This window comes from Mercurialis annua, linkage group LG7 (assembly GCF_937616625.2).
Source record: "Mercurialis annua linkage group LG7, ddMerAnnu1.2, whole genome shotgun sequence".
Classification (NCBI taxonomy): Eukaryota; Viridiplantae; Streptophyta; class Magnoliopsida; order Malpighiales; family Euphorbiaceae; genus Mercurialis; species Mercurialis annua.
In genome coordinates, this window is record NC_065576.1 from 40,182,022 (window position 1) to 40,209,606 (window position 27,585).

At 35.6% G+C, this 27,585-nt stretch overlaps 4 protein-coding genes across 5 annotated transcripts; 1 reads left to right on the forward strand and 3 right to left on the reverse strand.

Moving 5' to 3' along the window:
• Positions 1–315: 315 nt before the first annotated feature.
• Positions 316–3,476, forward strand: LOC126657179 (MDIS1-interacting receptor like kinase 1; the record flags this gene model as incomplete). The annotated part of the gene is made up of 1 exon (XM_050351830.1): positions 316–3,476. A coding segment is annotated over one exon (3,039 nt), but the record flags the coding sequence as incomplete, so codon positions are not given.
• Positions 3,477–4,170: 694 nt separating this feature from the next.
• On the reverse strand, positions 4,171–7,910 carry LOC126655449 (auxin-responsive protein IAA11). 2 transcript variants are annotated; one of them, XM_050349644.2, is made up of 4 exons: positions 7,368–7,910; positions 5,861–6,177; positions 5,221–5,356; positions 4,171–4,626 (listed from the first exon to the last, which is right to left on the reverse strand). In XM_050349644.2, exons 1-4 carry the CDS (start codon positions 7,760–7,762, stop codon positions 4,557–4,559), a joined length of 918 nt encoding a protein of 305 aa, XP_050205601.1. In that variant the 5' UTR covers positions 7,763–7,910; the 3' UTR covers positions 4,171–4,556. The 2 variants fall into 2 exon arrangements, with proteins under 2 accessions (XP_050205601.1, XP_050205600.1); XM_050349643.2 differs by having other exon boundaries at positions 5,861–6,180.
• A 5,446-nt stretch (positions 7,911–13,356) lies between these two features.
• LOC126657180 (uncharacterized) lies at positions 13,357–13,948 on the reverse strand. Its single transcript, XM_050351831.1, has 2 exons — positions 13,502–13,948; positions 13,357–13,419 (listed from the first exon to the last, which is right to left on the reverse strand). Exons 1-2 carry the CDS (start codon positions 13,946–13,948, stop codon positions 13,357–13,359), a joined length of 510 nt encoding a protein of 169 aa, XP_050207788.1.
• Positions 13,949–22,573: 8,625 nt separating this feature from the next.
• On the reverse strand, positions 22,574–25,882 carry LOC126654559 (uncharacterized). The gene is made up of 4 exons (XM_050348464.2): positions 25,588–25,882; positions 25,163–25,297; positions 23,779–23,966; positions 22,574–23,165 (listed from the first exon to the last, which is right to left on the reverse strand). The coding sequence occupies exons 1-4, from the start codon at positions 25,644–25,646 to the stop codon at positions 22,975–22,977; spliced, it is 573 nt and encodes a 190-aa protein (XP_050204421.1). The 5' UTR covers positions 25,647–25,882; the 3' UTR covers positions 22,574–22,974.
• Positions 25,883–27,585: the final 1,703 nt, after the last annotated feature.

Here is a 27,585-nt window from a genome sequence, read left to right on the forward strand (position 1 = left end):
ACCCATGTGATGCGCCATTAAAATTCAGGGAATAACTTGAAGTTGACTATTTACAGTAACAGAACAAGTACTAAATAAACTATTTGAAGTGAATAGTAAGAAACACATTCCCTAGCCATGTTTAATGTCGGAGAAACTTCCAAAAACTTGCTGTCATTACATCCTCATTTAACAACTCAATACCTCACGAGCTCTCCATTATTAATCCAATCAAACTCACTCCCATTTCTTTATATTTCATACTCTTTTTCCCACTAAAAGATACTGAAAATGGCAGATTATACTAAACTGAGTCACTGACTCATATCCCCATGAACAGATGAGAAAAACAAGAACAAAATGCAGTTCAAAATCTTCATTTTCTTCTTCTGTTCTTGCATTAGTTTCTCTTCTGCTGATACTTTCAATGACGAGAGATCAGTTCTGCTGTCGATAAAAGCCGGGTTTCAAGATCCGTTGAATAAGCTTCAAGATTGGAGATTTTCTAATGGTTCTAGTCACTGTAACTGGACTGGAGTATGGTGCAACTCTCATGGAGCTGTAGAAGTTCTTGATCTTTCTCATATGAATCTGAGTGGCATTTTATCGGATGATATTCAAAAGTTGCAGAGTCTTACTTCACTCAACTTGTGCTGTAATGGATTCGCTTCATTGTTGCCGAAATCTGTTTCGAATCTTGCTTTATTACAGAAGATTGACGTGAGTCAGAATTTCTTTGTTGGTGAGTTTCCGATTGGTTTCGGAAGAGTTGCTGGTTTGACTTTGTTGAATGCGTCCAGCAATAATTTCTCAGGAGAGATTCCTGAGGATATCGGCGATGCGGTTTCTCTTGAGATTCTTGATCTCAGAGGGAGTTTCTTTGAAGGGTTTATTCCGAAATCTTTCAGGAAATTGGATAAGTTGAAGTTTCTTGGTCTTTCTGGGAATAATCTCACTGGCGAAATACCTGCGGGATTAGGGGAGCTTTCTGCATTGGAGAAGATAATTATTGGATACAATGAGTTTCAAGGCGGGATTCCGTCGGAATTCGGAAATCTAACCAATCTGAAGTATCTTGATTTGGCAGTTGGAAATCTTGGTGGTCAGATTCCAGCTGAACTGGGGAAACTCAAGTTTCTTGAGACAGTTTTTCTTTATCAGAATAATTTTGAAGGAAAAATTCCTGCTGCAATCGGCAACATGACTTCAGTAAAGCTGCTGGATTTATCCGATAACGCGTTATCAGGAGAAATTCCAGCTGAAATTTCCGAGCTTAAGAACTTACAGCTCTTGAATCTGATGTGTAACCATCTGTCAGGTTCAGTTCCTGCTGGACTCGGAAAGTTGACTCAACTACAGGTTCTTGAGCTATGGAACAATTCGCTTACGGGTCCTCTGCCTAGTAATCTCGGTGTAAATTCGTCACTGCAGTGGATGGATGTGTCGTCCAATTCATTCTCCGGCGAGATTCCAGCAGGTTTATGTAATGGTGGAAATCTCACTAAGCTCATCCTCTTCAACAATGGATTCTCAGGTTCAATTCCTGTAAGCTTATCCTCGTGTCTGTCCCTAGTTCGCGTACGTATGCAGAACAATTTTCTGTCCGGAACAATTCCTGTCGGTTTAGGTAAACTTCCAAAGCTTCAAAGGTTAGAGTTAGCTAATAATAATCTTACAGGTCAAATCCCAAATGATCTTGCTAGTTCTTCATCACTTTCTTTCATTGATCTCTCTAGAAACCGGCTTAGATCTTCACTTCCTTCAACAATTCTTGCAATTCCGAACCTACAAAACTTCATGGTTTCGAGCAACAACATAGAAGGAGAAATCCCAGATCAGTTTCAAGACTGTCCTTCACTTGCTGTGCTTGATCTTTCTTTCAATAATTTATCCGGTACTATACCAGCTAGTATTGCTTCATGTGAGAAATTGGTAAATTTGAATCTAAATAACAACCAATTAACCGGAGAAATCCCGAAATCAATTGCTTTGATGCCTACATTAGCAATTCTTGATCTATCCAGAAACTCTTTAACAGGTGAAATACCCGAGAATTTCGGATCCTCACCTGCCTTAGAAGTGCTGAATGTCTCCTTCAACAGGCTACAGGGTTCGGTTCCTGCAAATGGTATCTTAAAAGCGATTAATCCAGATGATCTAATTGGAAATGCAGGTCTCTGCGGTGGTGTACTGCCTCCCTGCAGCGGCGTTGCACAATCTGCATCGCAGCAGAAGGGTCTGCACAAAAAGCACATAATTGCAGAATGGATAATTTCAGTTTCGTTAGTTGTAGCACTCGTGATAGGACTTGTTGGTGTTCGATCTCTGTATAAAAGGCGGTATTTGAGCGGAAATTGCTTCGGAGAAAGTTTAGAAATGAGTGGAGAGTGGCCTTGGAGACTGATGGCATTCCAGAGGCTTGGATTCACCAGTACTGAGATTCTAGCCTGTGTCAAGGAATCCAATGTGATCGGTATGGGAGCAACGGGCACTGTATATAAGGCGGAAATGCCACGGTTAAACACAGTTGTGGCAGTTAAGAAGTTATGGCGATCGGGCAAGGACATTGAAGTAGGAAGCAATGACGATTTTGTAGGAGAAGTAAATCTTCTAGGAAAGCTAAGGCATCGAAATATAGTCCGGTTATTAGGGTTTCTTCACAATGATAGCGACATGATGATTCTATATGAGTATATGCACAATGGAAACCTCGGAGACGCCTTACACGGTAATCAAACAGGAAGTTTGTTAGTAGACTGGGTTTCGCGGTATAATATAGCAGTTGGAGTTGCACAAGGGCTTGCTTATCTGCACCATGATTGTCATCCGCCTGTAATTCATCGCGACATCAAGTCAAATAACATCCTCCTTGATGCGAATCTCGAGGCAAGAATTGCTGATTTTGGATTGGCAAGAATGATGATCCGGAAGAACGAAACAGTTACCATGGTGGCCGGATCCTATGGATACATTGCCCCAGAATATGGATACACCTTGAAAGTAGATGAAAAGATCGATACATACAGCTATGGAGTAGTTCTACTAGAACTTGTCACCGGAAAACGACCACTCGATCCTGAATTCGGAGAGTCGGTCGACATAGTTGAATGGATTCGAAGAAAGATTAGAGACAACAAACCTTTAGAAGAAGCACTAGACAAGAATGTAGGAAATTGCAAGCATGTTCAAGAAGAGATGTTATTAGTTCTTAGGATAGCGCTTCTGTGTACCGCGAAGCTTCCCAAGGACAGACCGTCCATGAGAGATGCGATAACAATGCTCGGAGAGGCAAAGCCGAGAAGAAAAAGTAGCAGCAACAGTAACAGAGATAAGCCAGTGTTTAGCACATCGCCTGTAAATGGCCTCGTCGTATAGCCATAATTTTCTTTTTCCTAATCTTCTTTTGTACGTAGCATTTGTTTATGTTTGTAATCATTGATTCAAATTGTTGTCCAGAGAATTAAAGGGTATATGAAATTTAATTTTCCCTTCTTTAAGCAATTAAAACCCATCATTGTCTGTCCATGAAATCTAGAAAATTTTGCAGCAAAGCAACTTCAAGACAAAGCTACTGTCACCTGATACAGGGTAAAACAAAGATCCGCTGCATAGCAACTTAAATATAAAGCTACTCTCTGGGGATGTAACCAAGCCGAATTAACTTGTGAGCTACGACATTGACTCGAAAAATATTCAAAATCGACTCGATGTTAATCGAGTCGAGCTCAAATTCAAATATAACTCCAGTAATTGCTCAGTCGAATTTGAACAAAAATACTCAGCTCAACAAGCTCGCAAGTACTTCGGTTGATTTATTTATGTTCTTTTTATTTATACAAATTTACACTAATATTTTGGTATAAAAAATCAACTTTTAAATATTTACCCAGCTGCTGGAGTCAAGTCGGAGCTCGATTCTCAACTGTTCTACCGAGCTCGAGCTTCTAAAGTAAAATTCAACCTAGTTCGAATCGAGATTCGAACTTCAAAATTTTAGAGTCTAATTGAACTTCAAACTTTAGAGTCAAGTAGAGCTCGAACTTGACTCCATTTGGCCATGACTCTGACTTTATTACAACCCTATTACTGTCTACTAATTGAGATAAACAATAATGAATGTTAGATGATCAAAAGGAACTTAAAGCATTTTGGAAGTAAGAATTTACAGGATCACTAAAATGCATGTATATATTACACCAAAAAGTAACGCTTTTATACCTTTCAAAAACTTTGTTAAGTATTTCCATATGTAAAACAAGAATGAACCAATAACATGGTTTGGTAATATGTAACCCAAACCAAAAAAACAAAAACAAAGCCGCAAAAAACCGGTCATGATTACTTTTCGAAAAGCCTTCCTTATTGTTTATTTTTCTCCTTTGTATATCACTCTTCAAGCCATATATTGTCTTCAGAATACTTAATTTAAGGGGAAATATCGAGATAGGAATGTTTTTATATACCCCATTCCTTTCATGCAATCTCGGAGCTATGTATTAAACATTAACTTGACATGATTAGTAATGGAAATGCAGCATCATGGCGAATCAGAATGTTCGAGTTGTATTTTATCATGTTTATTTACCGAGTCCAGTTGCCTCAGACGTCCGCATGATTCGGAGCCTCTTCACAGAGGTAAGGAACATCCTGAATACAAAATTCAAATTGAAAAGAAAGGAAAGGAAAGGAAAATTAAAGCAAGCATGAATCCAATCAAAATAACTTAAAAAGAAGCTGTGAAATGATAAAGAAGAAAGCACAGGAAATTTTTAAGGGAAACGGGAGCATACAACCTTAACTCTTTTCTTCTTCGCCCATTCCATTTTCTATTATTTATTATGCATGCATCAACACCATAATTTTTATCCAGTTTCCCAATTTTTTGGCTGTACTAATGATTACACACTGCCTCTTCTCCTTGTTTACCAATGCTTACGTTTATTAAGAAAAATCTTTTCTTTTCGCGCCAAAAGCTCTAAAGATTAATGGCACCTGCTCCAGACAGTGATATCTATTGGATGAATTTTCTCTTAGGGAGTTTAATGCATGGTCTTAACTTGCATTGGTTTTTTTGCCACCATAAGCTTGCAACTACTCAGATGGCAACAAACATCTAAATAAACTGGTCTGTCTAATCTGACTTCTGCCCCAAAAGGCCACGGCATTCAGGCTTAAAAAAATTTACACGATTTTATTATGCAGCATGTATGAACATAAATGCACAATGTATGATATACATACCCCCAAGGAACATCTCCAACAAGCATCCAATCCCCTTCCTTGTCCTCATAAGTAAGCACAAAATCAGATGAACCATCCAGTAATTTTGGCCGCCTAGTTCCATCTACCATGATGTTATGTTCTGGTGCACTCGATCCTAATTAAATATAGAATGGCAGTCACTAAATAAAAAAATTAAGTGTGGTAAAAAAATGTTCCATGTATTGAACAATAAAATCCCAAAACACTGGTAACACTTCTAAATCTCAGCTGTTTCATAGTTTTGATTTAGGCAACATTCCATGTATTGAACAATTATCAAGAATATATTGAACTTTTGAAACCAGCATCTATAAAAGCTTATAAATGAAAACTAAACATTATGCCCATCTGCATAAAGCAAAAGGATGGATAAAATGAATTTCCTCCCAGCATCCATATTAAGAATTATAACCGTTCTAGCTGTTATTATTGTATTTTAGTTATTGGAAACCAACTAACAAAGAATACAGAATTTAAGACATGAAAACAATAACACAAAGCTTCTTAGGGGAACATTTTTGTGCCAGCAAGTATTATTCATGTGGTTCTTAACTCTCTTGTAGTTGTCTTTAAGTGGGTTCTAAAATTTTTGTGGATGAAAATCATAGGAAAAACTTACGTATTGCATTGATAGTTGGAGCAGGTCGGAGGAACATATCTTCCAATGTTTGAGCTAAGGCCTCATAGCAACCATGACTACTCAGATCAACCTTCCTTCCTATAGGAATGCCATCCATATTAACCTTGACAAAGAGGGAAGTCCTGGCCTTCGAAAAACTGTTAATGTTGTTTCCATTTTTAGTATTCTCCACCAAAGTATTGTTGCCTTTACTTTTTCCAACCATTGAGTTAAATTCTTCGGTGGCCATTGATCTTGCCTGGTTAACCATGCTGTTCATTCTATAAGCTCTTATAGGAGGCCAACCAACAACCTGACTGCTATAAAATTAAAAGAAAACCAATTCAAACAATAAATCATTTCATGAGAGAAGAAAAGCATAAATGAAATGATAAAACAATGAAGCCTTCTGTACCAAAATGAAAGACATAAGTTGAAAATATTACAAGTATTACTCATAGCCATTATCTAAGATCTTAGCTCAAGCTAGTTAGAGAGTGAAGTGGATTCGAATACTATGGATAAGTGGAAAAAAATGATTTATTGGAGGGGGAAATGGGGTAAAGTAGCCAGCCTTAAGTTAAAATAAGCAGAACAAAAACACTTTTGAAAATAAAAATGAACAAAATCTCTCCGCCCTAACTAGAAAAGTGCAACAAGCAATTTGTAACAGCATAATCTTTAAGTAGGAACGATCAGGCATACAATATTGATTGTTTTAACATTCGAAGTCTCCACTATTTCTGAATTTCTAGATATTACAAATTGAATATTTCATTGTGTACATTGAATTGATGTTGCATAATTCACATCATCCATATAGAATTTGCAATTAGGAGACACATATCTACTTCACACCAACTAAAGTAGAACATATAAATAAATCGAAGTTCTTTATGGATTGGATCAATTATACCAAAATTTCCAAATAAACCGTATAGAAACTCAATATAGATCTAAATTAAACTTTAAAGCACTTAAATCCTATCCACCATTAACACCATATCTGCATAAAACTTTAGTCCTCGTTTGGTATTCATACAGACCCTAAAATGATAACAGGATAAGCATATGCTAAAACAAGGAAAAAACTTCTTAAGGAAACATTTTCATCTTATATTGGCAATTTGTGATACATGGTTAGCTAACTAATAAAAAGCTGGCAAAATTCGACAAGTTGTGGAAATCAGATCTAATGAATTCCAAAACTAGACGATCAATCAATAAATCAAACATAATAATAGAAAAGAACCTAACTGATCAAGTACTATTCATGCCAAAAAGGGGGAAATAACACCAAGTAATGATCTTTTTCACTACAATTACTAAACAATCAGGCATAAGAAACTAAGAAATTAACATTCATACAGGCAAAATTACAATAGAACATCAATACAACAAAATTAAAAGAGATAGATAGAGTAAAGGGTATTGATATATTATATAAGTATACATTAAAAATTGAGGGTTTCAAAAACAAAATGTGAATATAAGATAAGATATATACCTAGAAGCAGAATTCTGTTGAGCAGCAGAGAGAGAATCAGCAGCACTTCTCTTAGTACCCACATTATTATTACCACTACTTCTGCTCAAAGTAGAAGAAGACGACGTCGTAGAAGAAGCGTACTGAGAAGAAGGCATATCTTTAGCAGTCAAGATTCTAGGATAATCATAATTATGACAAGAATTACCCTTTATAACAACTTGATGATGATGATGATGATTGAAACCAAGGCTCAACCCGAGTCCCAATTCGAGCTCGGAGTCATCCGGGCTAGATGAATCCTCCGAAGACATGGCGGTGGTTGTTGTTGTTGTGTCGTCTAATTCCCTTGAAATTGTCGACATGGAGCCGCTTATAAAACCGCCGCAGCCACCAGCCAGAACACCGCCTTGCATGAATTAGCAGCAGCAGAAGAAGAGAAGAAAATTTAATAGAAAAGATGGTGAATTTGTTGTTGAGAGAGAGGGAATTAAATTGGGTGAAATTGAGTTAATTTGGTGAAACTGGATGAGTAGAGAGAGAAAGGAGGGAGTGAGTGAGTAAATAAGAAAGGTTTGGTGTAGAGAGAGAAAGCAATATTAGATGGGACCCACATGTCTGCTTTTATACGCCCACGTTTCTTCTTCCTTCTTTTTGTCCCCTCCCCCCATCTTTTTCTTTTCTCATATCTTCACCTCATATTTTCAATTTCTCGCCCTTTTTGTTATTCCCTCCCTCAAAATAAATTAGTACTACGGGAGTAATTCATTTTTACAATATGTTTTTATTAAATGAAAATTTAAGTATATATGGAAAAAAAATTAATATAAAAATAAGTTATTTCAATATTCAAAAAATCAAGTTAAGTACTAAATAGTTAATGATTACGATAAGATAATAAAATGATATATATTTAAAAATATTTATCTAAATATGTGCTCATTAATATCATAAACTAATAATCGTTTGAAGTTAAAAATATACTAAAAATAATTTAGTGATATTCTCAATTAAGATATAATGAATTGCACTTAATAATTAAGAAACAATGAATGTTATATATTGTTTATTTTTTATTAATATTTATGTGTATGGAGATTTAACTTATTAAATGATATTTATTTTATTATTTTGAAAATAAATAATATTTACAATTATTTAAATATGATAATTTTTATAAATTCATGCAACTAAACTATTGAAATTCAAGAATATCCTTAAATGATTAAATATCAATCTATGAATTAGTTAATATCTATATAAAGTAAAATTTTACGGTTCCAATTTATGAAGATTTTTCTGCAGTAGTAAGGTAGAAAAGCTGTAGCGGGCTAAGAGTATGGCAGCCCAGAGAGAGTAGACCAGGCCCAAGACTCATTATAGCGTGAAATTGGCGAGAAATAGAAATCATGAGATGAGATAAAGATATAGTAGTACTTAAAATGGAAACTTCCGCGTCCAGAATGGGACCCCATAATTGATTTTCCTGGGCAGAAATAAATGGGAGTGGGACCCGTTATTACAACTTCCAAACGACAAGCCGACAAAAAGTGGGTCCCGACATCTTACCGCTCGACATATAAGTAAAGCAGACGAGAAGAGAAAAGAGTTGCGTTAGGACTATCACGGGACCCACGCATCAAGGATTATTAATGCTACTTTTTTTTTTTTTTTTTTTTTTTTTTTTTTGAAATCAAAATGAAACCTTCATTAAAAGAGAGCATCCGAGCTCAAGATAGGAAACAAAAATGTTGGTGGGAAAATTTCCCATAGCATAGGACCAGACATAGAAAGAGAAGCTCTAGCTAAGCTATGAGCAGCACAATTCGCTGATCGGTAGACAAATCGCAAGGAGCAATTAGACAAACTAGAAAAGAGAAGCTTACAATCTTTAACCGCTGCACCAAAGTAGCTGCGATCATCGACATTTTCACGCATTGCTTCTATCACTTGTAGAGCGTCAAGTTCGATAATAACATTCGACAAATGACGTAACTTTAGCCAGCTTAGCACCTCTTTTAAACTTAAAATTTCAGCTAACTCGTTCATAATTATTATAATTAGTTATTTGTTACAAGGTTTTAAAACCCGGACCGGACCGGACGGTTCAACCAGTTTGACCGGGAACCGGAGGTCTCTCCGGTCCGATTATGCACTGAAACCCGGATTTCCGGTTCAACCAGTTTGAACCGGAAAAACCCACCAATACCCGGAAAACCGTGCAACCTGGTTCAACCTTGCAAACCGGTTTTAAAAAAATGCTTTATATTTATAACAAGTTTCAGATCTGCAAGAAAAAAACGCAACGCAGATTATTATAGGACATCAACTGCATTTGTAGTTCCACTGAGATTTTATATAGCTGAGACCATTATTAAAAGAGGAAAGTTTATGTAGTTAAGAATTTGGAGTAGAAATGAAGAATAAGAATATTTTTAAATTCAAAAGTTAGATAAACAGAGTCCATGAAAAAGAAGAGATGAGATGTTGTTATAAGGAGTGTTGCTTAAGAAAATAATATATTAAAATGAAAAAGATAAAAAAAGAAAATAAAAGCTATGAAAATGAAGTGTTGCAGTAGACACAGTGTAGAAATGTATTACTCCATGGACACAAGCTTAGAAGCTATTCATTTTCTGACGAACAGAAACCGAGGAGTCAAACCAAATGAGTGGATATTTTTCACTTGTAATTGTGATATGTCTTATCCAACAGTTTATTTTACTTTAGAGGTCGGACCACTGGTTGAACCGGTTGAACCGGTTGAACCTTGAACCGTTAGCTTCACCGGTTCTCTCGACGGTCCGGGTTTTAAAACATTGATTTGTTATAAATATTAACCGTAAAATTTATTTTCCTATTATAAAAAAATCTGATTGTATCTACTATATATACTGCTAATTACTTAAATATATGTTAAAACATGTAGATTTATTGATCTTAACTATAATTAATCAACTAATTTGATGTTTAATTTGTAAAAAAAAATATTTTTAGAATTGGACGGAACCGGCCCATTTCTAGACGGCCTAAAACCGTCCAAAACTTGTTTTTTTTTTCTTCGCTAAAAAAACTTGTTATTTTTATGTTTAATTTATTATAACATGTTCAATTTTTTAAAATTAAATTACTTAATATTAAATTAATAATTTGAAAGATAATTCATAAAATATAATATAGTCAATTTTTATAATATTTATCATTAGACTTTAATGTAATTTGTAAATACAGCATTTTCATTGACAAAAATATTTACAATTTAATAAATTAAGATTTACACCCAATGGTATTATTTTATACAAGCTTTTAATTTGAAATTGGTTTAACATTGGGCTCTATGAGATAAACCGGTTGTCAAACCAGCAAAGCAAACTTTAGTTGCCAATCTGATTATGATTTGCACCAGTGACGTTATTAATAGTGAAGAAAATCAAATATTTACTCATCAATTCAAAAAATTATTAGCAATGAAAATTATTATGTGGTAAATAAATTAATTATGATTGATCTCTAACTAATTTTTAACTTATCATATATTTTATTTTGATTATACCAACTAATTTGAAATGATTATGCTTATCTTGTTCTATTTTATTTAAATATAAATTTTTATTTATTTACTGAAGGTTATATTTGTCTTTTAATTTTTACTTTTAGTTAAAACTACTTAAATAACCTTCAAATATTTTTAAAAAGGACCAAAATGGGTCTCTCTATCCGGATAGATTCTATCCGGATAGCTTTTTCCTATTATATGGAAAAAGGATTTTTAATACTAGTAGTGATTTATTAGTAGTAATATTTTCGTTTTAAATTTATATGGCCGATTTTACTTATTTAAAAATTAGCAAATCAAACACACCTAACCTCTTTGGTTTTTAATTTAGTACTGCACCTTACCCGACCGAGCCATCAAATATTAGTTCAAAATCTAGTTGCATTTGCTTCTAAAGTTGAATTAAAGACAATTGTATAAGTTCAATCTAATAATAATAATAATAATCGATAAGTCACCAACTAGAACCAAACTCCGAGATAACCGAAGACACCAAAAAATAGAGGTTACACAGAACACCGGTGGGGGTTTCACCAGATGTCTGCTCTGGCGCTCAAGTTAATTTAGTGAGCGAAAGAAGAAGAGAAAAAAAAAGTGCAAATTGAGTAAACAGAGAAGTACTTTAGGGTTTGTACGTAAGGTTGTTTTCATAGCCTGACCCATGCGAATCTTGATGCGTTGTCCTTTTTTCTTCTTTGACCCCCACTTTTCTGTTACGGGAGGTGTCTTAATAACAAGCTGAATACTAGAGACAAACAACACAAATGAGGAACCATTCCAAATGATAAATACCGTTTTTGTAATCAAGCTAGTGAAACTATTAGAACTCGTGACCTTTCTTTTCTGAGTTTTGAAAGAAAGTGTTATTCTACCTGGGTTTAATAGAAGGTAGGACTATTGGAATAGGGAGGTTAGCTTCTTCACAAATTGTATAAGTTCAATCTAATAATAATAATAATAATCGATAAGTCACCAACTAGAACCAAACTCCGAGATAACCGAAGACACCAAAAAATAGAGGTTACACAGAACACCGGTGGGGGTTTCACCAGATGTCTGCTCTGGCGCTCAAGTTAATTTAGTGAGCGAAAGAAGAAGAGAAAAAAAAAGTGCAAATTGAGTAAACAGAGAAGTACTTTAGGGTTTGTACGTAAGGTTGTTTTCATAGCCTGACCCATGCGAATCTTGATGCGTTGTCCTTTTTTCTTCTTTGACCCCCACTTTTCTGTTACGGGAGGTGTCTTAATAACAAGCTGAATACTAGAGACAAACAACACAAATGAGGAACCATTCCAAATGATAAATACCGTTTTTGTAATCAAGCTAGTGAAACTATTAGAACTCGTGACCTTTCTTTTCTGAGTTTTGAAAGAAAGTGTTATTCTACCTGGGTTTAATAGAAGGTAGGACTATTGGAATAGGGAGGTTAGCTTCTTCACAAGAGGCAGAGTAAAGTCTAAAACTGCTAAAGTTAGGAAATTGGTTTCAGTGCAGCTGTCTATTAAATCCGGTATGCTAAAAATGAGATGATCTTTAATAAGAGAAATAATTTATATGATGCTATCTTTAACAAGATTAGAAGTAGCATTGAAATGAGATGTCGAGGCTGGAGAGTTAGTCTGTTTTTGCATGTGTTTGCTGTTGTTGAAGGCAAATCAGTTCTGCAGTGTGTGCTTTTTCATGTGTCTGCTGTTGTTGTAGCAAGGTCAATCTGCAGTGTGTGCTTTGCTCTTGCTGATCTGCCAACTTCTAATGCAAGTTTTGTTCCTTGGTGTTGTGTTTTAGCTGGATAAACCTATAGTTGTTTGGGTTATGCGGTATTTTTGTTGTTTCTGGGTTGAGGGTTTGTCCTCCCTTTCTTGATTGGTGTATCTCTCTTCTTAGAAATATATTTGCGAGAAATTTGCACAAAATATTCTATATTCTATATTTATTTGTTTTAAATACCTCAATTTTGAAAATTTATATTTTTAATCCTTTTTTGTAATGTTTTTATCTATACTTCAATTAGAATTTTAATTTATTAGCATTTTTACTCTACTCATACAGACACATATACACTTTATTTTTTTCATCTTTGTTCTTTTTTTTTTCTCTCTCTTTTTCTTTTTCTTCTCTCTTCTCTTCTCTCTTTTTTTTCCTCTTCTTCTTCTTTTTCTCTCTTTTTTTTCTTTTTCTTTTTCTTCTCTCTTCTCTCCTCTCTCTTTTTTTTCTTCTTCTTCTTTTTTTTTCTTCTTCTTTATCTCAGAATTTTTTTACTTTTTTTCATTTTACTAAAATTTCTTAACAAATTCTATCTCCTTCTTCTTAGCTCTGTAGTGCTATATAATAAAGTATATTGATTCAAATTTTATTATTATATTAGTTTAAAAACTATTTTTTTTAATTTTTGAATAAATATACAGAAAAGTCTAAATTTGAATTAAGCTGATAAGATAATAAAAACATATATTATTAATGATATAAAGAAAGCATTTTTATTGCTTGAAAAAGGCCCAAATACAACAAGCCCAAAGGCTATAACAGGAAAGCACAGCTAATCAAAAACATCAAAAACCAGCTAAAAACAGACACTAAGAGATCAAAGCCTATTTCTAACATCTGCTTCAATTCTATTGAAGACTTGGTCTACTATCTGATTTTCCTGCGCAAACACAATTTTGTTCCTTGCCATCCATACGTGGTATACAGATGCATTGAACCACAGCTTCATCACTTTAGCCCTAATGGATTTTTCTTTTGTTCTTCTAACAATATAGCTAACTTCTCTTCTCGAAGTGAATCTCTGTCTAGCTCTGTCAGAGATCTGTAAGACTTTCTCCCAAATACTAGAAAACCTGCAAGCAAAGAACAAGTGCTCTATATCCTCATTCTGCTGGTTACACAGGGAACATGTGCTGTTTGAGACAACCCCCCACTTCATAATTCTGTCTTTAGTATTCAGGCGACCCAGCAAAGCCATCCAAGTAATAAACGAGTGTCTTGGAATCTGTCCTGCAAACCAGACAATAGAATGCCAAGACTTCTTTCTTTGCTCTGGAATCATGCTTTTCCAGGCACTACTCACAGAATAGCTACCACTCTTATGGGCCTTCCACATAACCAAATCATTCTTGTTTCATTTACTTTGCAGTTCTGATTAAGATACTCCCAAGCTGCACCTGTTTTGTCATCCACAGGATCAGGCAAATACCATCTGCTATTCCTCCAGTTACTTGAGACATTTGCATACTTAGAAACATCAGAGTCCTTAATGTTTATTCCTAAAAACCTATCAGTAAGAGATAGACCATCTACCCAAGGATCATGCCAAAACAAAAACCTCTCTCCATTACGCAACTGATACTCAAACTTGTCTTTAATACAATTTCTTAGCTTTAAAAGTTGTCTCCATGCCCAAGAGCAATCATAGGGCTTATCAATCCCCCAGAAACTTAATCTTTTAAGCTTATTTTCAGTCACCCATGTAGCCCATAACGAAGGCTTAAGAGTAATTAACCCCCAGATATGCTTTACTAAAGCTGCTTTATTCCAAATAAGCACATATTTAATCCCTAACCCACCAAAGCACTTTCCTGTGCAAACATTCTTCCAACCTACTGGCCCACTTTTCCTATTAGAATTCTGATTATTCCAAAGGAACTCTCTGCAAATAGATTCTACCCCTTTAATCACTGCTTTAGGAAGCAGGAAGACAGAACACCAGTATATTTGCATACTTAGCAAGACTGACTTTATTAGCTGAAGCCTCCCAGCAAAGGACAGACTCTTTGCTGACCAGCTATTGACTCTAGCTGTAATTCTCTGGATTAAGCCTTTGCAGTGGTCTTTAGATAATCTAGAAGATACCAGAGGTAGTCCCAAGTAATTCACTGGCAAATCCCCCTCCTAGAATCCAATTAAGCTAAGGATATCACTCTTACTGGTGTCTGGAACACCATTGAAGAATATGGTGCTTTTGCTATGATTTGGATGTAATCCAGAAATCTCTGCAAAGGCTCTCAGGGTCTCTTTAACTATCTTAATGGAAGTATTATCTGCATTACAGAAGATAACATATCATCTGCAAAATAAAGATGATTGAGAGATATCACTTTGCACCCCTGATGGAAGACAAAACCAGAACCAGCTCTTGTATTATGCAGCATCAGCCTAGAGAAATACTATCACGACCCAAAATATTGAGCCGCAACCGGCGCTAGGGAACGGGAGTGGTAGCTCCGGAACCCGTAGCAAGCCTAAAACCACAGTTAAATTTTTCGCAAATAATATAAACCAATAGTATAACACAACAGAAGCAAATATATAACATATATAAACATTTACACTAACTGTTCTGTTAACCTCGCGGGCTCTAGTTACCGTACCCTGTACGAACTGGCCTCGCGGTACTATGTACATCAGTTAGTGTCTCAAAACATCACACCGGCATCTGGGCCGTGGATCATATACTAAACACGTAGCCTATCAAAAAGCATATAAATCAATGACAGCAGTTAATATATACAATCAAAATGAACTGTTGTCTAGGCTACTGTTCTACCGACAAAGGACCACTACTGCAGCATTTACAGAAGTCAGAAACTAACATATACAGCTGACTTCTGGACTTCAAAATTGGCCTCTAGCTAAGTCCACAAGCTAAGCACCTGAAAGACATCAAAGGTGAGGGATCAGTATTTGGGAAAATACTGAGTGAGTTTGCATTTACTAACGGTATTATTATAAAAACATAGCATCGCATCTCAATAAAACAATAATATAAAACATATAAACAGGTATTTGATCCGTACGAAACTAATATCCTAGCATGCGACACATTTTTCGAATAATCATTGTCATTCAACCCAATCGTAAATATCAATTGCGAGTCTAACTCGCTGGTGGCCCAGCCACTAGATACGGGGACTCCAGACTACACCGTAGCCGAGTACTCACTCGTATCAAAAACCTAATCGTATATCAATCGCGAGTCTAACTCGCTGGTGGCCCAGCCACATAAATTTTATAATCATCAACAGCTCCCAGCTGTGTCAAGTCATTTCTCAAATGCAAACATACTAGACTGACTCGATACTGGTGATCACACAGCCTATTGACACCCAATAGGTAGCTAGTTTCTTTGGATCGCATACTAGTTCTCGTATATAGAGATTAATAAAACATATAACATTTTGATCAAATATATATAATGCGATGCATGTAAACAGTATATAAATATCTATACAAAATAACTTTATATGTATAATACACGAAAGTAAAGTGCAACTCACAGTGACCGCTATCCAAGTAATGTTGTGGTCGATCTGATAGTACACTCTCGCTAGTCCGCGTCTACTAACCCCACTATTTGCTGACACGTCTGACAAATTGTTTAATGATTAGACGTGCACTTTATACTTTAATACGTATAATACTTTTATGTTCTAGAGTTTAGTTTTACTTTTAACGTTATTTATGATCTCATTATTCCTTTATCATAATTGCGATATCTCAAACTCTATTTCTCGTATTCGAGAAACGTGTAATATCCTTGACATTTTCGTTATCGTAGCTCACGTAAAACGCCGAGCTAAAACTTTACTTTTCAATTTATCGGGGTCCTTAATCGTTTTTAGGGTCTAATATTCAAAAATGTTGAAATCCCACTCAATTAGGGCTAAAAGCTCAATTAGGTCCCTGCGGACCCACCGTGTGCGCTTGCACACTTCAGTGTGCGTCCGCACACTTGGGAGTGTGCGTTCGCACACTCTGCAAGTGTGCGTTCGCACACCGAGTGCAGCTCACGCACAGCCCCGGAAAACCTTTTTTCCGGGCGTTTCGCCGGTCCCTACAACTTCCGACACATTTTAAACATCATTTCTAACAAAACCCGTATCGTGGTTTTTGCATAAACGCTATAATCAAGCCTAAATCGTCAAAATTCCAAATCCTAAACATTAATACAAAGGCAGCCATTTTCTATTCAAATTCAACATCAATTCTCAAGATATTACCTTAAAACGAAGCTCGGAATCAGTAGATAATTGAATTCCGAAGAGATTGCCGCGAAAATCACTTGAATCGGACGTCGAACGGCGAAACGGCGACGAAACGACGATGATCGGCGATGATTCTCAAATTCTCTCGATCCTTCTCTCTGATTCTTCAATTCATATTTCCTTCCTTATATATTTTTGGTTAAAATACCACTTTGATACTTGTTCTTTTTGTTCCTTATCATTTATCCTTTAAACTTTTCTTTTATACGATTTAGTCAATAGCTAAATCGATAAACTCTTTTATTATAACTTATACGTATTATTTATATCCGATAAATAATACAAAACTCGATATTAACACTTTCTCGTCAAAATCCAATATTTCTATTTTCGATACAAAACGGCTAAATTACCACTTTGGTCCCTATACCTTATTTTGGACTTTTCTTAACATTTTTCCTTCTAATTTCAATTCTAACTTTAGAATCGAAATATAACCTTAATTTTCTCATAATTTATTTCCTGAAACCGACCTACTTGAAATTTATTCATCTTAATTTTATCAAAATCTTTCCGATTTCGCCACTCTGCCGAATCTAAACTGAACACGTGGTCCAATTAGATAGTTAGATATTTTGGGGTATTACAAATACTCCATCCTAAGGACAAAGAGTAAGGGGGGGAATTGGATCCCCTTGCCTAAGCCCTTTCCCACCAGGGAAATACCCTGCCACTTCACCATTGACCATAATTGAGAACCTGGTTGTTCTGATGCAGACCATGACCAGCTTTATGAACTTAGCAGGAAATCTGAGACCACCCAGCACCTCTTCAACAAAATCCCACGCCAATGAGTCATAGGCTTTCTGGATATCAACTTTGATCGCACAATTATTTCCCTTCCTTCTGTGATAGTTCCTGACAACTTCATGGGCCAGAAGGATGTTATCTGCAATGCTTCTGCCAGGCACAAAAGCAGACTGAAAAGGATTCACAATCTTATTCAGCACCAGACTCATCCTTTTAGCCAGAATTTTAGATATACACTTGTATAAGACATTGCAACAGGCAATTGGTCTATATTCACTTATAGTAGCAGGGCAATCAACCTTAGGGATCAAAGTAATAATTGTCTCATTGGTTTGTCTAAGCATACTGCCTGTAGAGAAAAAGTCCAAAACTGCCTGATTGATATCTCCTTCCACAATTTGCCAGCTGCTTTTGAAAAAAGCACTGCTGAACCCATTTGGCCCAGGGGCCTTATCAGAATTTATTGAGAACATTGCAAAGTCACTTCTCTATTAAGCTCATTCCTGTCAATCTCATTCAGCACAGGACCCTCATTAAAGATGTCAGGCTCAGCAAATCTTCTATTTTCATCTTTAGCACCTATAAAGCTCTTAAAGTGCCTCACTATCTCAGTTTTAATGCTCTCCATATCATTACACAAACTGCCATCATTAAGCTTTAAGGAAATAATTCTCTTCCTAGATTGCCTTTGAGATAGACTTTTGTGAAAAAACTTGGTGTTCTGATCACCTTGTTTAATCCGAATTATTCTTGATTTTTGTCTCAATATGCTTTCCTCCCAGTGCATGATCTTTTGAAGATAATTGCAAACAGCCCTTTCTTCATCTTGTGAAGACTCATTAAAAGGATTATTTACCAAGTCATTTTGCAGACTATCAAGAAGAGCCTTAGTAGAAACAACTTTAGCAGCTATATCATTGAATTCCTCTTTGTTTAGAGTTCTAAGCTCCTTTCTTAGCCTTTTAAGCTTCTGGTAGACCTTAAACATCTTTGTGCCCTGCCCTTGCTGCTCAGAATTCCAACACTCCCCTACTACCTCCAAGAACTTTGGATGATTGCACCAGATGTTAAAAAATCTAAAACAACTCTTCCTAGCAGAGTTGTTATTCCCCATCTTAATCACCAAAGGAGAATGGTCAGAAATGCCAGGACTTAAAATATCACAATAAGCATCTACCCACTGGTTAATCCAAGCCTCATTCACAAAACACCAATCCAGCTTTCTCAAGATTATGTTCTCTCCCCTTTGATTATTCCACCAAGTATAAGTCATTCCTTGATGCTTAATTTCCACAATATTAGATTGACAAGTCCAATTTCTAAACTCATCAGCTGCTTGGTGGTCAATAACATTGCCCCCAATTCTATTTGCCTCACTCATCACTGCATTAAAATCTCCAAGAATGATCCAACTTTCCATCATGTTCAAACTAATACTATTTAGCTTATCCCAAAGCTCTTTCCTATGCTCAGGGATGTAAGATCCATACACCATAGTACAACAGACTATTTTACTCTCAATCTCCACTCTGCAATGGATAAACTGACTATGAGCTTCCAACAGACTAATTTTAACATCATTTTTATTATACAAGAACCAAATTCTCCCCATACTAGAGCAGTTATAGTTGTGGATGACTTTCCACCCATTCAACTTCCTGCTAAGAGAACTCCAAACTTTATCAAAACTACTACTATTAACTCTTGTCTCCATTAATCCCAGAACTTTCAGCTTATTCTTACAAATCAGAGAATACACCTCTGTTTGTTTGAGGGTATTATTTACCCCTCTCACATTCCAACACCCTATCATACAACCAGGTTTGGGGGCTTAGCAGGTCTCATCCTGCCCTCACCAATCACACCAACATCCACATTCTTTCCAAAAGAGCCACCAGATCTTAACACAACTTTTTCACTGCCAATAAGTAAAGCATTAAACCTATTTGGAGTTACCTGGATACAATCAGCATTCACCTTCATCTTCCCTTTATCATCATATTGAATCTTAGTGATCTGTGAATCTTTCCCTACTTCACTAGGAACAGAATCCACTACTGCTACAGGTTTCTTACCCTTATCCTCCAAGACAGTTTCTATATTAGACATCATTTTCTCCTTATCTCTCAATACAACTCTGCAAAATTTCTTAGTATGCCCCATTTTCTTGCAATTCCCACAGAATATAGGTTTCCATTCATACACTATGCTCTGTTTAAAACTGCATCCCTTCTCATCCATCAGAGTGACAGATTCAGGAAAAATACCAAGGACATCCATCTCCACTAAAATTCTAGCAAATCCTAATTTTGTCATGTGGATGGTGCATTGGTCACAGTAAAGAGGTGAACCACATATACTCCCTATTTTGCTTAAGATCCCAGGAGACCAAAACTCCCAAGGCAGTCCTGGTAATTGAATCCAGATTGGGACTGTTTTAATCTCATATGGATCCATAATCATTCTTGGATGCCATTTCTTGATCATTAAAGGCCTTTGATCAAACGTATATGGCCCCGATCCCAACACCTTCTTGCAATCCTCTTATGTTTTGAATTCAAACAAGAACATCGAAGCATTGATCCTTATTACTTTGTCAAGCCCTGAATTTCCCCATCTGTTCTTCACAAAAGCCTCTATTCCTCAACACATCCTACCAGTGCATTTTTCCATTTCTCCTCTTCTTTGATAGTTTCATTAGAATTGAAACTAACAATTCGTTCTCCATCCAAGACCGCAGGAGGAACATAACTAAGTTCACCATTACTGCTCCTTAATCTGTTACCAGCAAACAAATCTCTCCAGTTCTGTTGGTCCCCCCCATTTTGCGATTTTGCTCCATTAGTTACCCCTTGATTATCATCAGGAATAGTTGATTCCAAATTAGATTCCTCAAGATCCATATTAGATTCCTCAATATCCAATTTAGGGTTACTCTTATTACGATCAGATTCAATCTCAACTTGCACAAACCCTAACTGTTCCACTGAAGTTTCAATTACATCTTCCTCAACTGCTGCCGGAGAAGAGATCACCGGAGAACTGACCTTTTTCTGGACTCTTTTCCTCGCCATGGAAGCAAGAACGTGATCTAGACGGAAAAAACCGTTATTGAAATGCGTTCAGAGAAAAAAGAGAGGAGAGAGAAAAGTAAATTTTTTCGAGTGATAGTTAATATCTATAGGTAGGGGTGTGCAAAACCGAAACCGAAAATCGAAACCGAATTGAAAATTGCCTGTTCGGTTTTAAAATTAAGATTTTTTATACATTTCGGTTCGGTTGGTTTTGAGTTTTTAAAAACCGAAAAAACCGATATTTTAAAATTTATTAATTTTTTTATAGAAATATTACTATTATTTTTTTAAAAAAATACTATTGGCTTTCATATTTAAGTGTTATTGTGTGCAAAACATTACATTTGATTTAGATTTGAATTTTAGATTTAATTTTTTTAATTTTTTATGAGTAAAATTTAAAGAAAAATAATTATTTTCCTATTTCGGTAAAACCATAAACCGGACCGATTTTTTTGGTCAAAATTCCGGCCGGTTTAAAATTTCTAAAAACCGATCGGTTTTGATAATTTCACTTTCGAACCGAATCGAAAAACCGAATGCACATCCCTATCTATAGGTGAGACAAAAATGATTAGATGCGAACAAATCATTATATATTTCCACGCTTCTGCAGACATTTGCCAGTATATATGTTCATGAGTTCAGATTGTGCTGAATTTTGTTTTTCAAATTTCTTGGGCGTGTACTGTGTCCTTCAGGGTTTGAATTGTCTCCTTCAGTCCATTTTTTTTGGTTTGACAGAAGTATTGCTATCTATTTTCTTTTGGTTTGAATTGTCTCCTTCAATCCAAATATGGTTTAGTTGGTAAATGAGTAGAGGGTAAGCCAAAGACAATGAACTAGATCACCCGTTCAAATTTTATTTCCGCGTGAATTTATTACGGTAAATTGCTGGACTAGTCTTAACGGAATCTAATTCAAATAATTCAAAAGGACTCGGTGGAGATGCTCCGATAGTCCAAAGAACGGCGATTTAATAATATTGTACAAAATCAATATAATTATTACATAACTCCATTTTGTTGAAAAATCATTTATTGTAATATAATTTTTTTTATGAAATAACTCAAATAATGTTGTGAAAGCTGATTATGTAATAAGTGCAATGAGTTTCAGTTCAAGTTTTTGAATTCAGACTGCAAAAACCAATGAGCTATAGTTTGTAATGATAGAAGAGTCCCGCAGAATTCTGCCTGGTTGTGAGTTCAATTCCTCCTATGAACGTTCCCTGTTTCAATGATAAAAGAAACAGACTGCAATATACAATGATAATTCATTGCTTGGCTGCCCAAATAAATATAAAAAAAATTGGACTAAGTATACAGAAATAAAAAAACCTTTTCTTAAAAAAAAAAACATTCAGATCAATGATCTATTTAGCAAGGCAAAGTGAATTGTAAAGAGAGGTTTCCCTTTTCCGGTTTTTGTGGTTATGGTCTGTACTGCATCATCATATCTATGTGTGCCTAGCAGTGTTGGACCCAGGCTCCAGCTAGGGGTGAGCACTTGGTTGTTTTAGTTAAACATAACCAAAACCGGAACCCAATCAACCAACCATTGTAACTGAACCGACCAAATAATCAACATTAACCAAAACCATCCAACTGAACTGACCATAATTATAAAATTTCAAACTGAAGTGACTGAATAACAAATTTATCAAAATTTTGCTCACCCCTAGCTCCATCTCACAGGCAAGCAATCTTCCTTGAAACAGCCGAAAAAGCTATTACTTTCATTTCTTGTTTAAAGTAATGGATGCATTCTGATTAAGAATTCTTATTCTAAAAGCAACAATAAGAGTTGGAGTAAAATTTACAACTCTCTTAATTCTTAATCTTTTGAACACTCTTCAAAAGTTACAACTTATGTTGCATGGAAACATAAATGAAAAAACGTTGAGACCGTTTTTACAAGAACACGTTATAGTATATAGTTTATGAGTTTGAAAAGTGTTTCCGGAATGGAAATGAAACACGGAAATGTAAGACAAACAAGTTTCCGTGCAACATACTGCAACTCTATGGGATTTACATCCCAGACCAAAAAAATAGAAAGGCCTAATGACTGCAATAAATCACATGCCCTAAATGAGAGCATCATCTGTTTAGCCGTAAAATTTTATCCTACAGCTGGAAAATATAGCGCTTGTTTGCAGAAAGGGGAAATTGCAAAAAAGTTCCACTACTATAATATGCAACTTATCATTTGTTCTCTGGCTTCTGGGATTCCTGTGGACATGTGGTACATGTCGTACAATCTGAAGGTGGGTAGTTGTCGGATAAACTAATACGTAGTGTTTGCTGCTTCTCGTTATTGCCAGGAATGTGAAGGAGAGCTTCCATTATTAGGATTTGCCAGTCACGTGGAAGGAAAAATGAAAACCAGTTGTCATCTGTTAGAAAGACGCTGTTCCCTTGTTAGTTTTAACTTTTAAGAAGAAGAATTTTAGCTACACAACATGTCATCTGAAAACTTGAAGCAAAAGGCAAAAAGCAAATAGCAAGAAGGCAATATTTTTAACCTATATTACACGGAAATTTGTGGAGCCCTATGTTCCAGCATTTTATTTCTATTTCTGGAAATATGTTTGAAACTCAACATTTTATACTTCTAAATCTATTATAAAAAAATATCATTTCGTCTTTTCCAGTTTCAGCGTTTTCGTTTCCATGCAACATAGATTTTAACTTGATCAACATTATTGATGCTAGCCCATTGGTGAAAACTAGAGACTCAATCAAGTCAAGTAAGACGGCGTTCAGGCCGGACTCCGGAGATCATTTCTGGATTGAGTCATTTTGCATTCAGTTAGTCTCAGGGTTGGCTCGATTTCGGGTCAAATGCTAATCCGTTGCTTGCATGATGGACATGGACTTTGCATATAGCAAAAGGTTCTCAGATAAGATATCAACGTGGACATAATATATATAGCAAAGAATGAAAAGCGCAAGGAAATTAAACCTAAGTGCACAATAGGACAAGAAGAAAAAAAATAAAGCACAAACCTCCATTACGAACTGCCTTCAATTGGAAGACTCCGTTGCCATTTGGACCGGAGACAGGAAATGTGCAAGACACAGACTTCCTTTTGTGAGCTACTGCAAGAGAGGCACTGTACCATGGACCTTTAACAATTGGTTCTCCAATAGCATCTTTGATTGCCTGATTTTCACTGGCTTTCTCCATCGCCTTGCTGAAAAAAATTGGGCGAAACAACGGGCATCAGGACCGTGAATGAAAAAAATGTAAGACACCAGCTAACCAACTACCCTTTATTTCAACAAGAAAAAAACATCATCAAATTACTCAACTTGGATTCCTCCAGCCAACTTTCCCTTAAAAGTTCACTCTCATTTTCTCTCTCTATTCAACAAAAGATAATTTAAGCAATTTTCTACTTAGACATGAAAATTAACAGGACTTCAAGTTAGGAAATTGCTTCTGTCAAGAAGCATAACTAGAGGTACACGTAAAGATACCGTGAGCACAAAAGAAATGTAAACAAATATAGGAAACTATTGAGGGATATGACATTATGACAGATATTATCCTAATTTTTGGGAAAAAACGAAGGGGAACTTTTCTGTTGTAATGGAAGTAATGGTGCCATGGTAAAGTGAAATCCCAAGCAGAAAACTACAGATTAGCTCAATCATTTGGAATCTTTGCATGCCATAGAGATTGGTCAGACCTGAAACCCGCAAGTCCTGGTAGCAACCAATACTCCTGAACATAATAAAATGATCTCTAATAACCAGCTAGAGCAAACTACCATGTATATAGCTCAGAGATAATACAACGTCACACTGTTTTGGACATCGGAATAAGTTCTCTAGTTGTCCTAGAAGGTCACAATACAAACCTTCATTTAAGGAATTCTACGAGTAGAGGAAATAAATTGAGGTTGTCACATTTGATTTAAAAAATACCGCCAAAATAAGTCATACAATTACCAATGAGCCAGCAAGCATAAACCGGAATCACTACAAATCATGAAAGAAACAATTTAAACCTACATCAGTGATTTAATTCAGAAATGAGAAAACGCTGGGTAGAGAGGAGGACAGATTCAATAGAGTGTCAAGTATCATGCAAGAATTCACAGATGGATCCACTTTAACAATTTGAGCTAAAATTGTAAAACTTACAAGTGCATTCTTTTCTTTTACTTGAGACGAAAAATTACCATGGATTAAACTTACGTAAAATTGCCTGATTCCCTAATGTGATTAACTAACAATTTCGATTTCTCTATAATATAGAGCACACCACAGCTTATGGCATATAAATAAGCAATAAAAAAAACATTAATCTAACAGAACCAATTCTTTTTCTTTTCAACAACTTCAACATTATTGCAAGTTAAGTAAAAATGAGAATGTAAAAAACCTGCTGCAGCCTTGATATATAGCAAGATCATCGAGAGCACTCAAAGCAACACCACCAGTAACAGTAATCAACACAAATGAAACAGCTTTACGACCGAATGAGCGGCTCTTTTCGTCATCTACCGCCTTTGCAGTACTGTAACAATACAAACATTATTAATCAAATTTCTAAACCTCCATTATTAAAGAACAATAATTTGCCTTAAAAAGAAATGATAAAGTTCAAAACTTGAATTCTTATAAACAACAATTCTGCACCTTAAACCTCACTGAGTACACTGCTTAAATGCATTTTGTTACCAAAAGCAACAATAAAGTTCAAAACTTTCACTGTCAAAGATTAAAATAGGTTGCTTACTTAAACCCTAAGTAAATTAAAATTGTTCTAATTTCAATCTAGAATTCTAAAAAAGAAAAAAAATTGACCTGGAAGGCTGTGATGCTGAAGATCTTCTAAACAAAGAACCTAACCTTCTCCCTAACATCTCTCTTCTAAAGCTTCAAAAATGTTGAATTGAATGGTTTCTCAAACTATTGATCAATTTCAAATTTGCTTTCTTTTTTCTTTTCTGGGTCGGGTCTGGGTTTGAAAATAGTACTAGTATATTAGGGGAGATCAAATAAAGAAAAGATAATCCTGAACTTCAGAAAATTTTAAATTTACCACTGAATTTGTAGGTTTTGACCTCTCAGAATTAAATTAACATTTTGACATTGGTTAGTTCTGAAATGGTCTATTTACTTAAAAATCACCCACCTTGTAACTTTTTTCATTTATACCATGACTTAGGAAAATTTTCAATTGTACCCTATTTTTTATTTTTATGTTTCATCTCTATCCTAATGAGTTGAATTGACCTATTTTCTTTTAAAAAAAAGTTTAAATTAGTCCTTCATTTTTAACATATATTCTAATAAAACGTTAATGTTAATCATTTATGTATCTTGTTTTTAATATTTTCATCTTTAAATTAATTAAATTATCAAAAAAAATATTTTTGGGGTACAAACGAAACATAAAAATTGAAAATAGGGTACAATTGAAATTTTTTTAGGTCATGGTATAAATGAAAAAAAATTATAAGGTGAGTGATTTTTAAGTAATTAGGCCTTCTTAAATTTATACATTTAGACTATGTTGTACTCCTAGCATAGATATGAAATAGGATGGGAAAAGGTTTATTTATGCCTTTAATGTTTATCCCAAAACACGGAGTTTCTTCTAAGTTTGTTTTTGGCTTAAATACACCCTTAATGTTGGAAAATTGTCCTACTTATACCCTTATTTTGACGGGATTAAATAATATAAATATAAATTTTTCATCATCTGTTTTTTATATGGATGATAACATGGCTGGTGCATCTAAGGTGGCGTTTGATAAAACTGAAAATTAAGTGCTAAATTTTAAGTGTTGAAAATAATAATTGATGATTTTTTAAGTGATGAACTAAATAAGTCTGTTTGATAACTGATGGAGTCTGCCTTCTGAACCGGTGAGCGAACCTGCAAAACAGGGTAGAAGCTAACCGGACGGTGGTTGTCCGATTAACTCTCCGATGCTAAAGTCAGTTTAGAGCTTTGAGCAGCGTTTTGAGTATATGAATGTAATTCTGATTCTAGGCATACCTCGTGCTCCTTTTATAGTAGTCGAATATACCTAGTAGAGTTGTATTAGGCAGGTGAATCCTATTTTGTAGGGATTCGGCCGTATCGCAAGGATTCTCCTGACTTTAGCATCCGGTGATTCCTCGTTAGATTTTTCTCTGTCAGGACTTTCCTCGTCGCTGGTTTCCTTTTCTCGCTGGTTTCTTGCTTCGTTCCTTTCTTCGTTTCCTCTGGTCCGAGGTTCTTTGCTTTTGTTGTTTTCTGCCCTTGTCTCTCGTCGGCCTGGGTTTGCTTTTTCTGTTCTTTCTCTTCTTCTGGGAGCTGTAGGGCTGAAGTTTTCCCTTAGCATTTTCATAGTTTCTTCGTGCCTGTCGTTTGTTCTTTTGGCCTCATTGGCCAATTTGTCAAGATTTGCCTGTACAGATTCTAGTATCTTTTTCAGCATTTCGCTGTGTGGATCTTGTGCCGCTGCATTCGGTGCTTGTTCTTCAGTGCTTAGGTTGAAAGCAATTGGGATGCTTCCTCTTATTGGATTAGTTTGGTACTGGGGTGTTGAGAAAGAGAGCCCTCCGGTGTTGCTTTTTTCCCCGGAGTTGAGAAGCCCGTCTTTCGTCACGTTGATTATCTCCGGAGTGCTTTTTGGGTCCATTGGTTGCTTGTCCTTCAGGTTTACTCTTTCAGAAGTCATCTTCTTCAATGAGATTTGTTTTTGAGTTCAGAAAAGCTCCTTCTTTTGAAGTTTAGTTAAGCTTTTCCCACAGACGGCGCCAATTGATGGAGTCTGCCTTCTGAACCGGTGAGCGAACCTGCAAAACAGG

Bases quoted from the DNA above. Each gene is read 5' to 3' on its own strand.
- LOC126655449 (XM_050349643.2), bottom strand. From the start codon at position 7,762: ATGCAAGGCGGTGTTCTGGCTGGTGGCTGCGGCGGTTTTATAAGCGGC. The intron at 5,357-5,860 runs GTAAGTTTTTCC...ATATTTAATTAG, and splicing joins TCCAACTATCAATGCAATAC to GATCGAGTGCACCAGAACAT. The intron at 4,627-5,220 runs GTATGTATATCA...TTTTGTATTCAG, and splicing joins GTTGGAGATGTTCCTTGGGG to GATGTTCCTTACCTCTGTGA.
- LOC126657180 (XM_050351831.1), bottom strand. From the start codon at position 13,948: ATGATTCCAGAGCAAAGAAAGAAGTCTTGGCATTCTATTGTCTGGTTT. The intron at 13,420-13,501 runs GTTAGAAATAGG...TTCCTGTTATAG, and splicing joins TCAATAGAATTGAAGCAGAT to CCTTTGGGCTTGTTGTATTT.
- LOC126654559 (XM_050348464.2), bottom strand. From the start codon at position 25,646: ATGTTAGGGAGAAGGTTAGGTTCTTTGTTTAGAAGATCTTCAGCATCA. The intron at 25,298-25,587 runs GTCAATTTTTTT...GTATTGTTACAG, and splicing joins TCAGCATCACAGCCTTCCAG to TACTGCAAAGGCGGTAGATG. The intron at 23,967-25,162 runs GTTTTTTACATT...AATTTTTTTCAG, and splicing joins ATATATCAAGGCTGCAGCAG to CAAGGCGATGGAGAAAGCCA.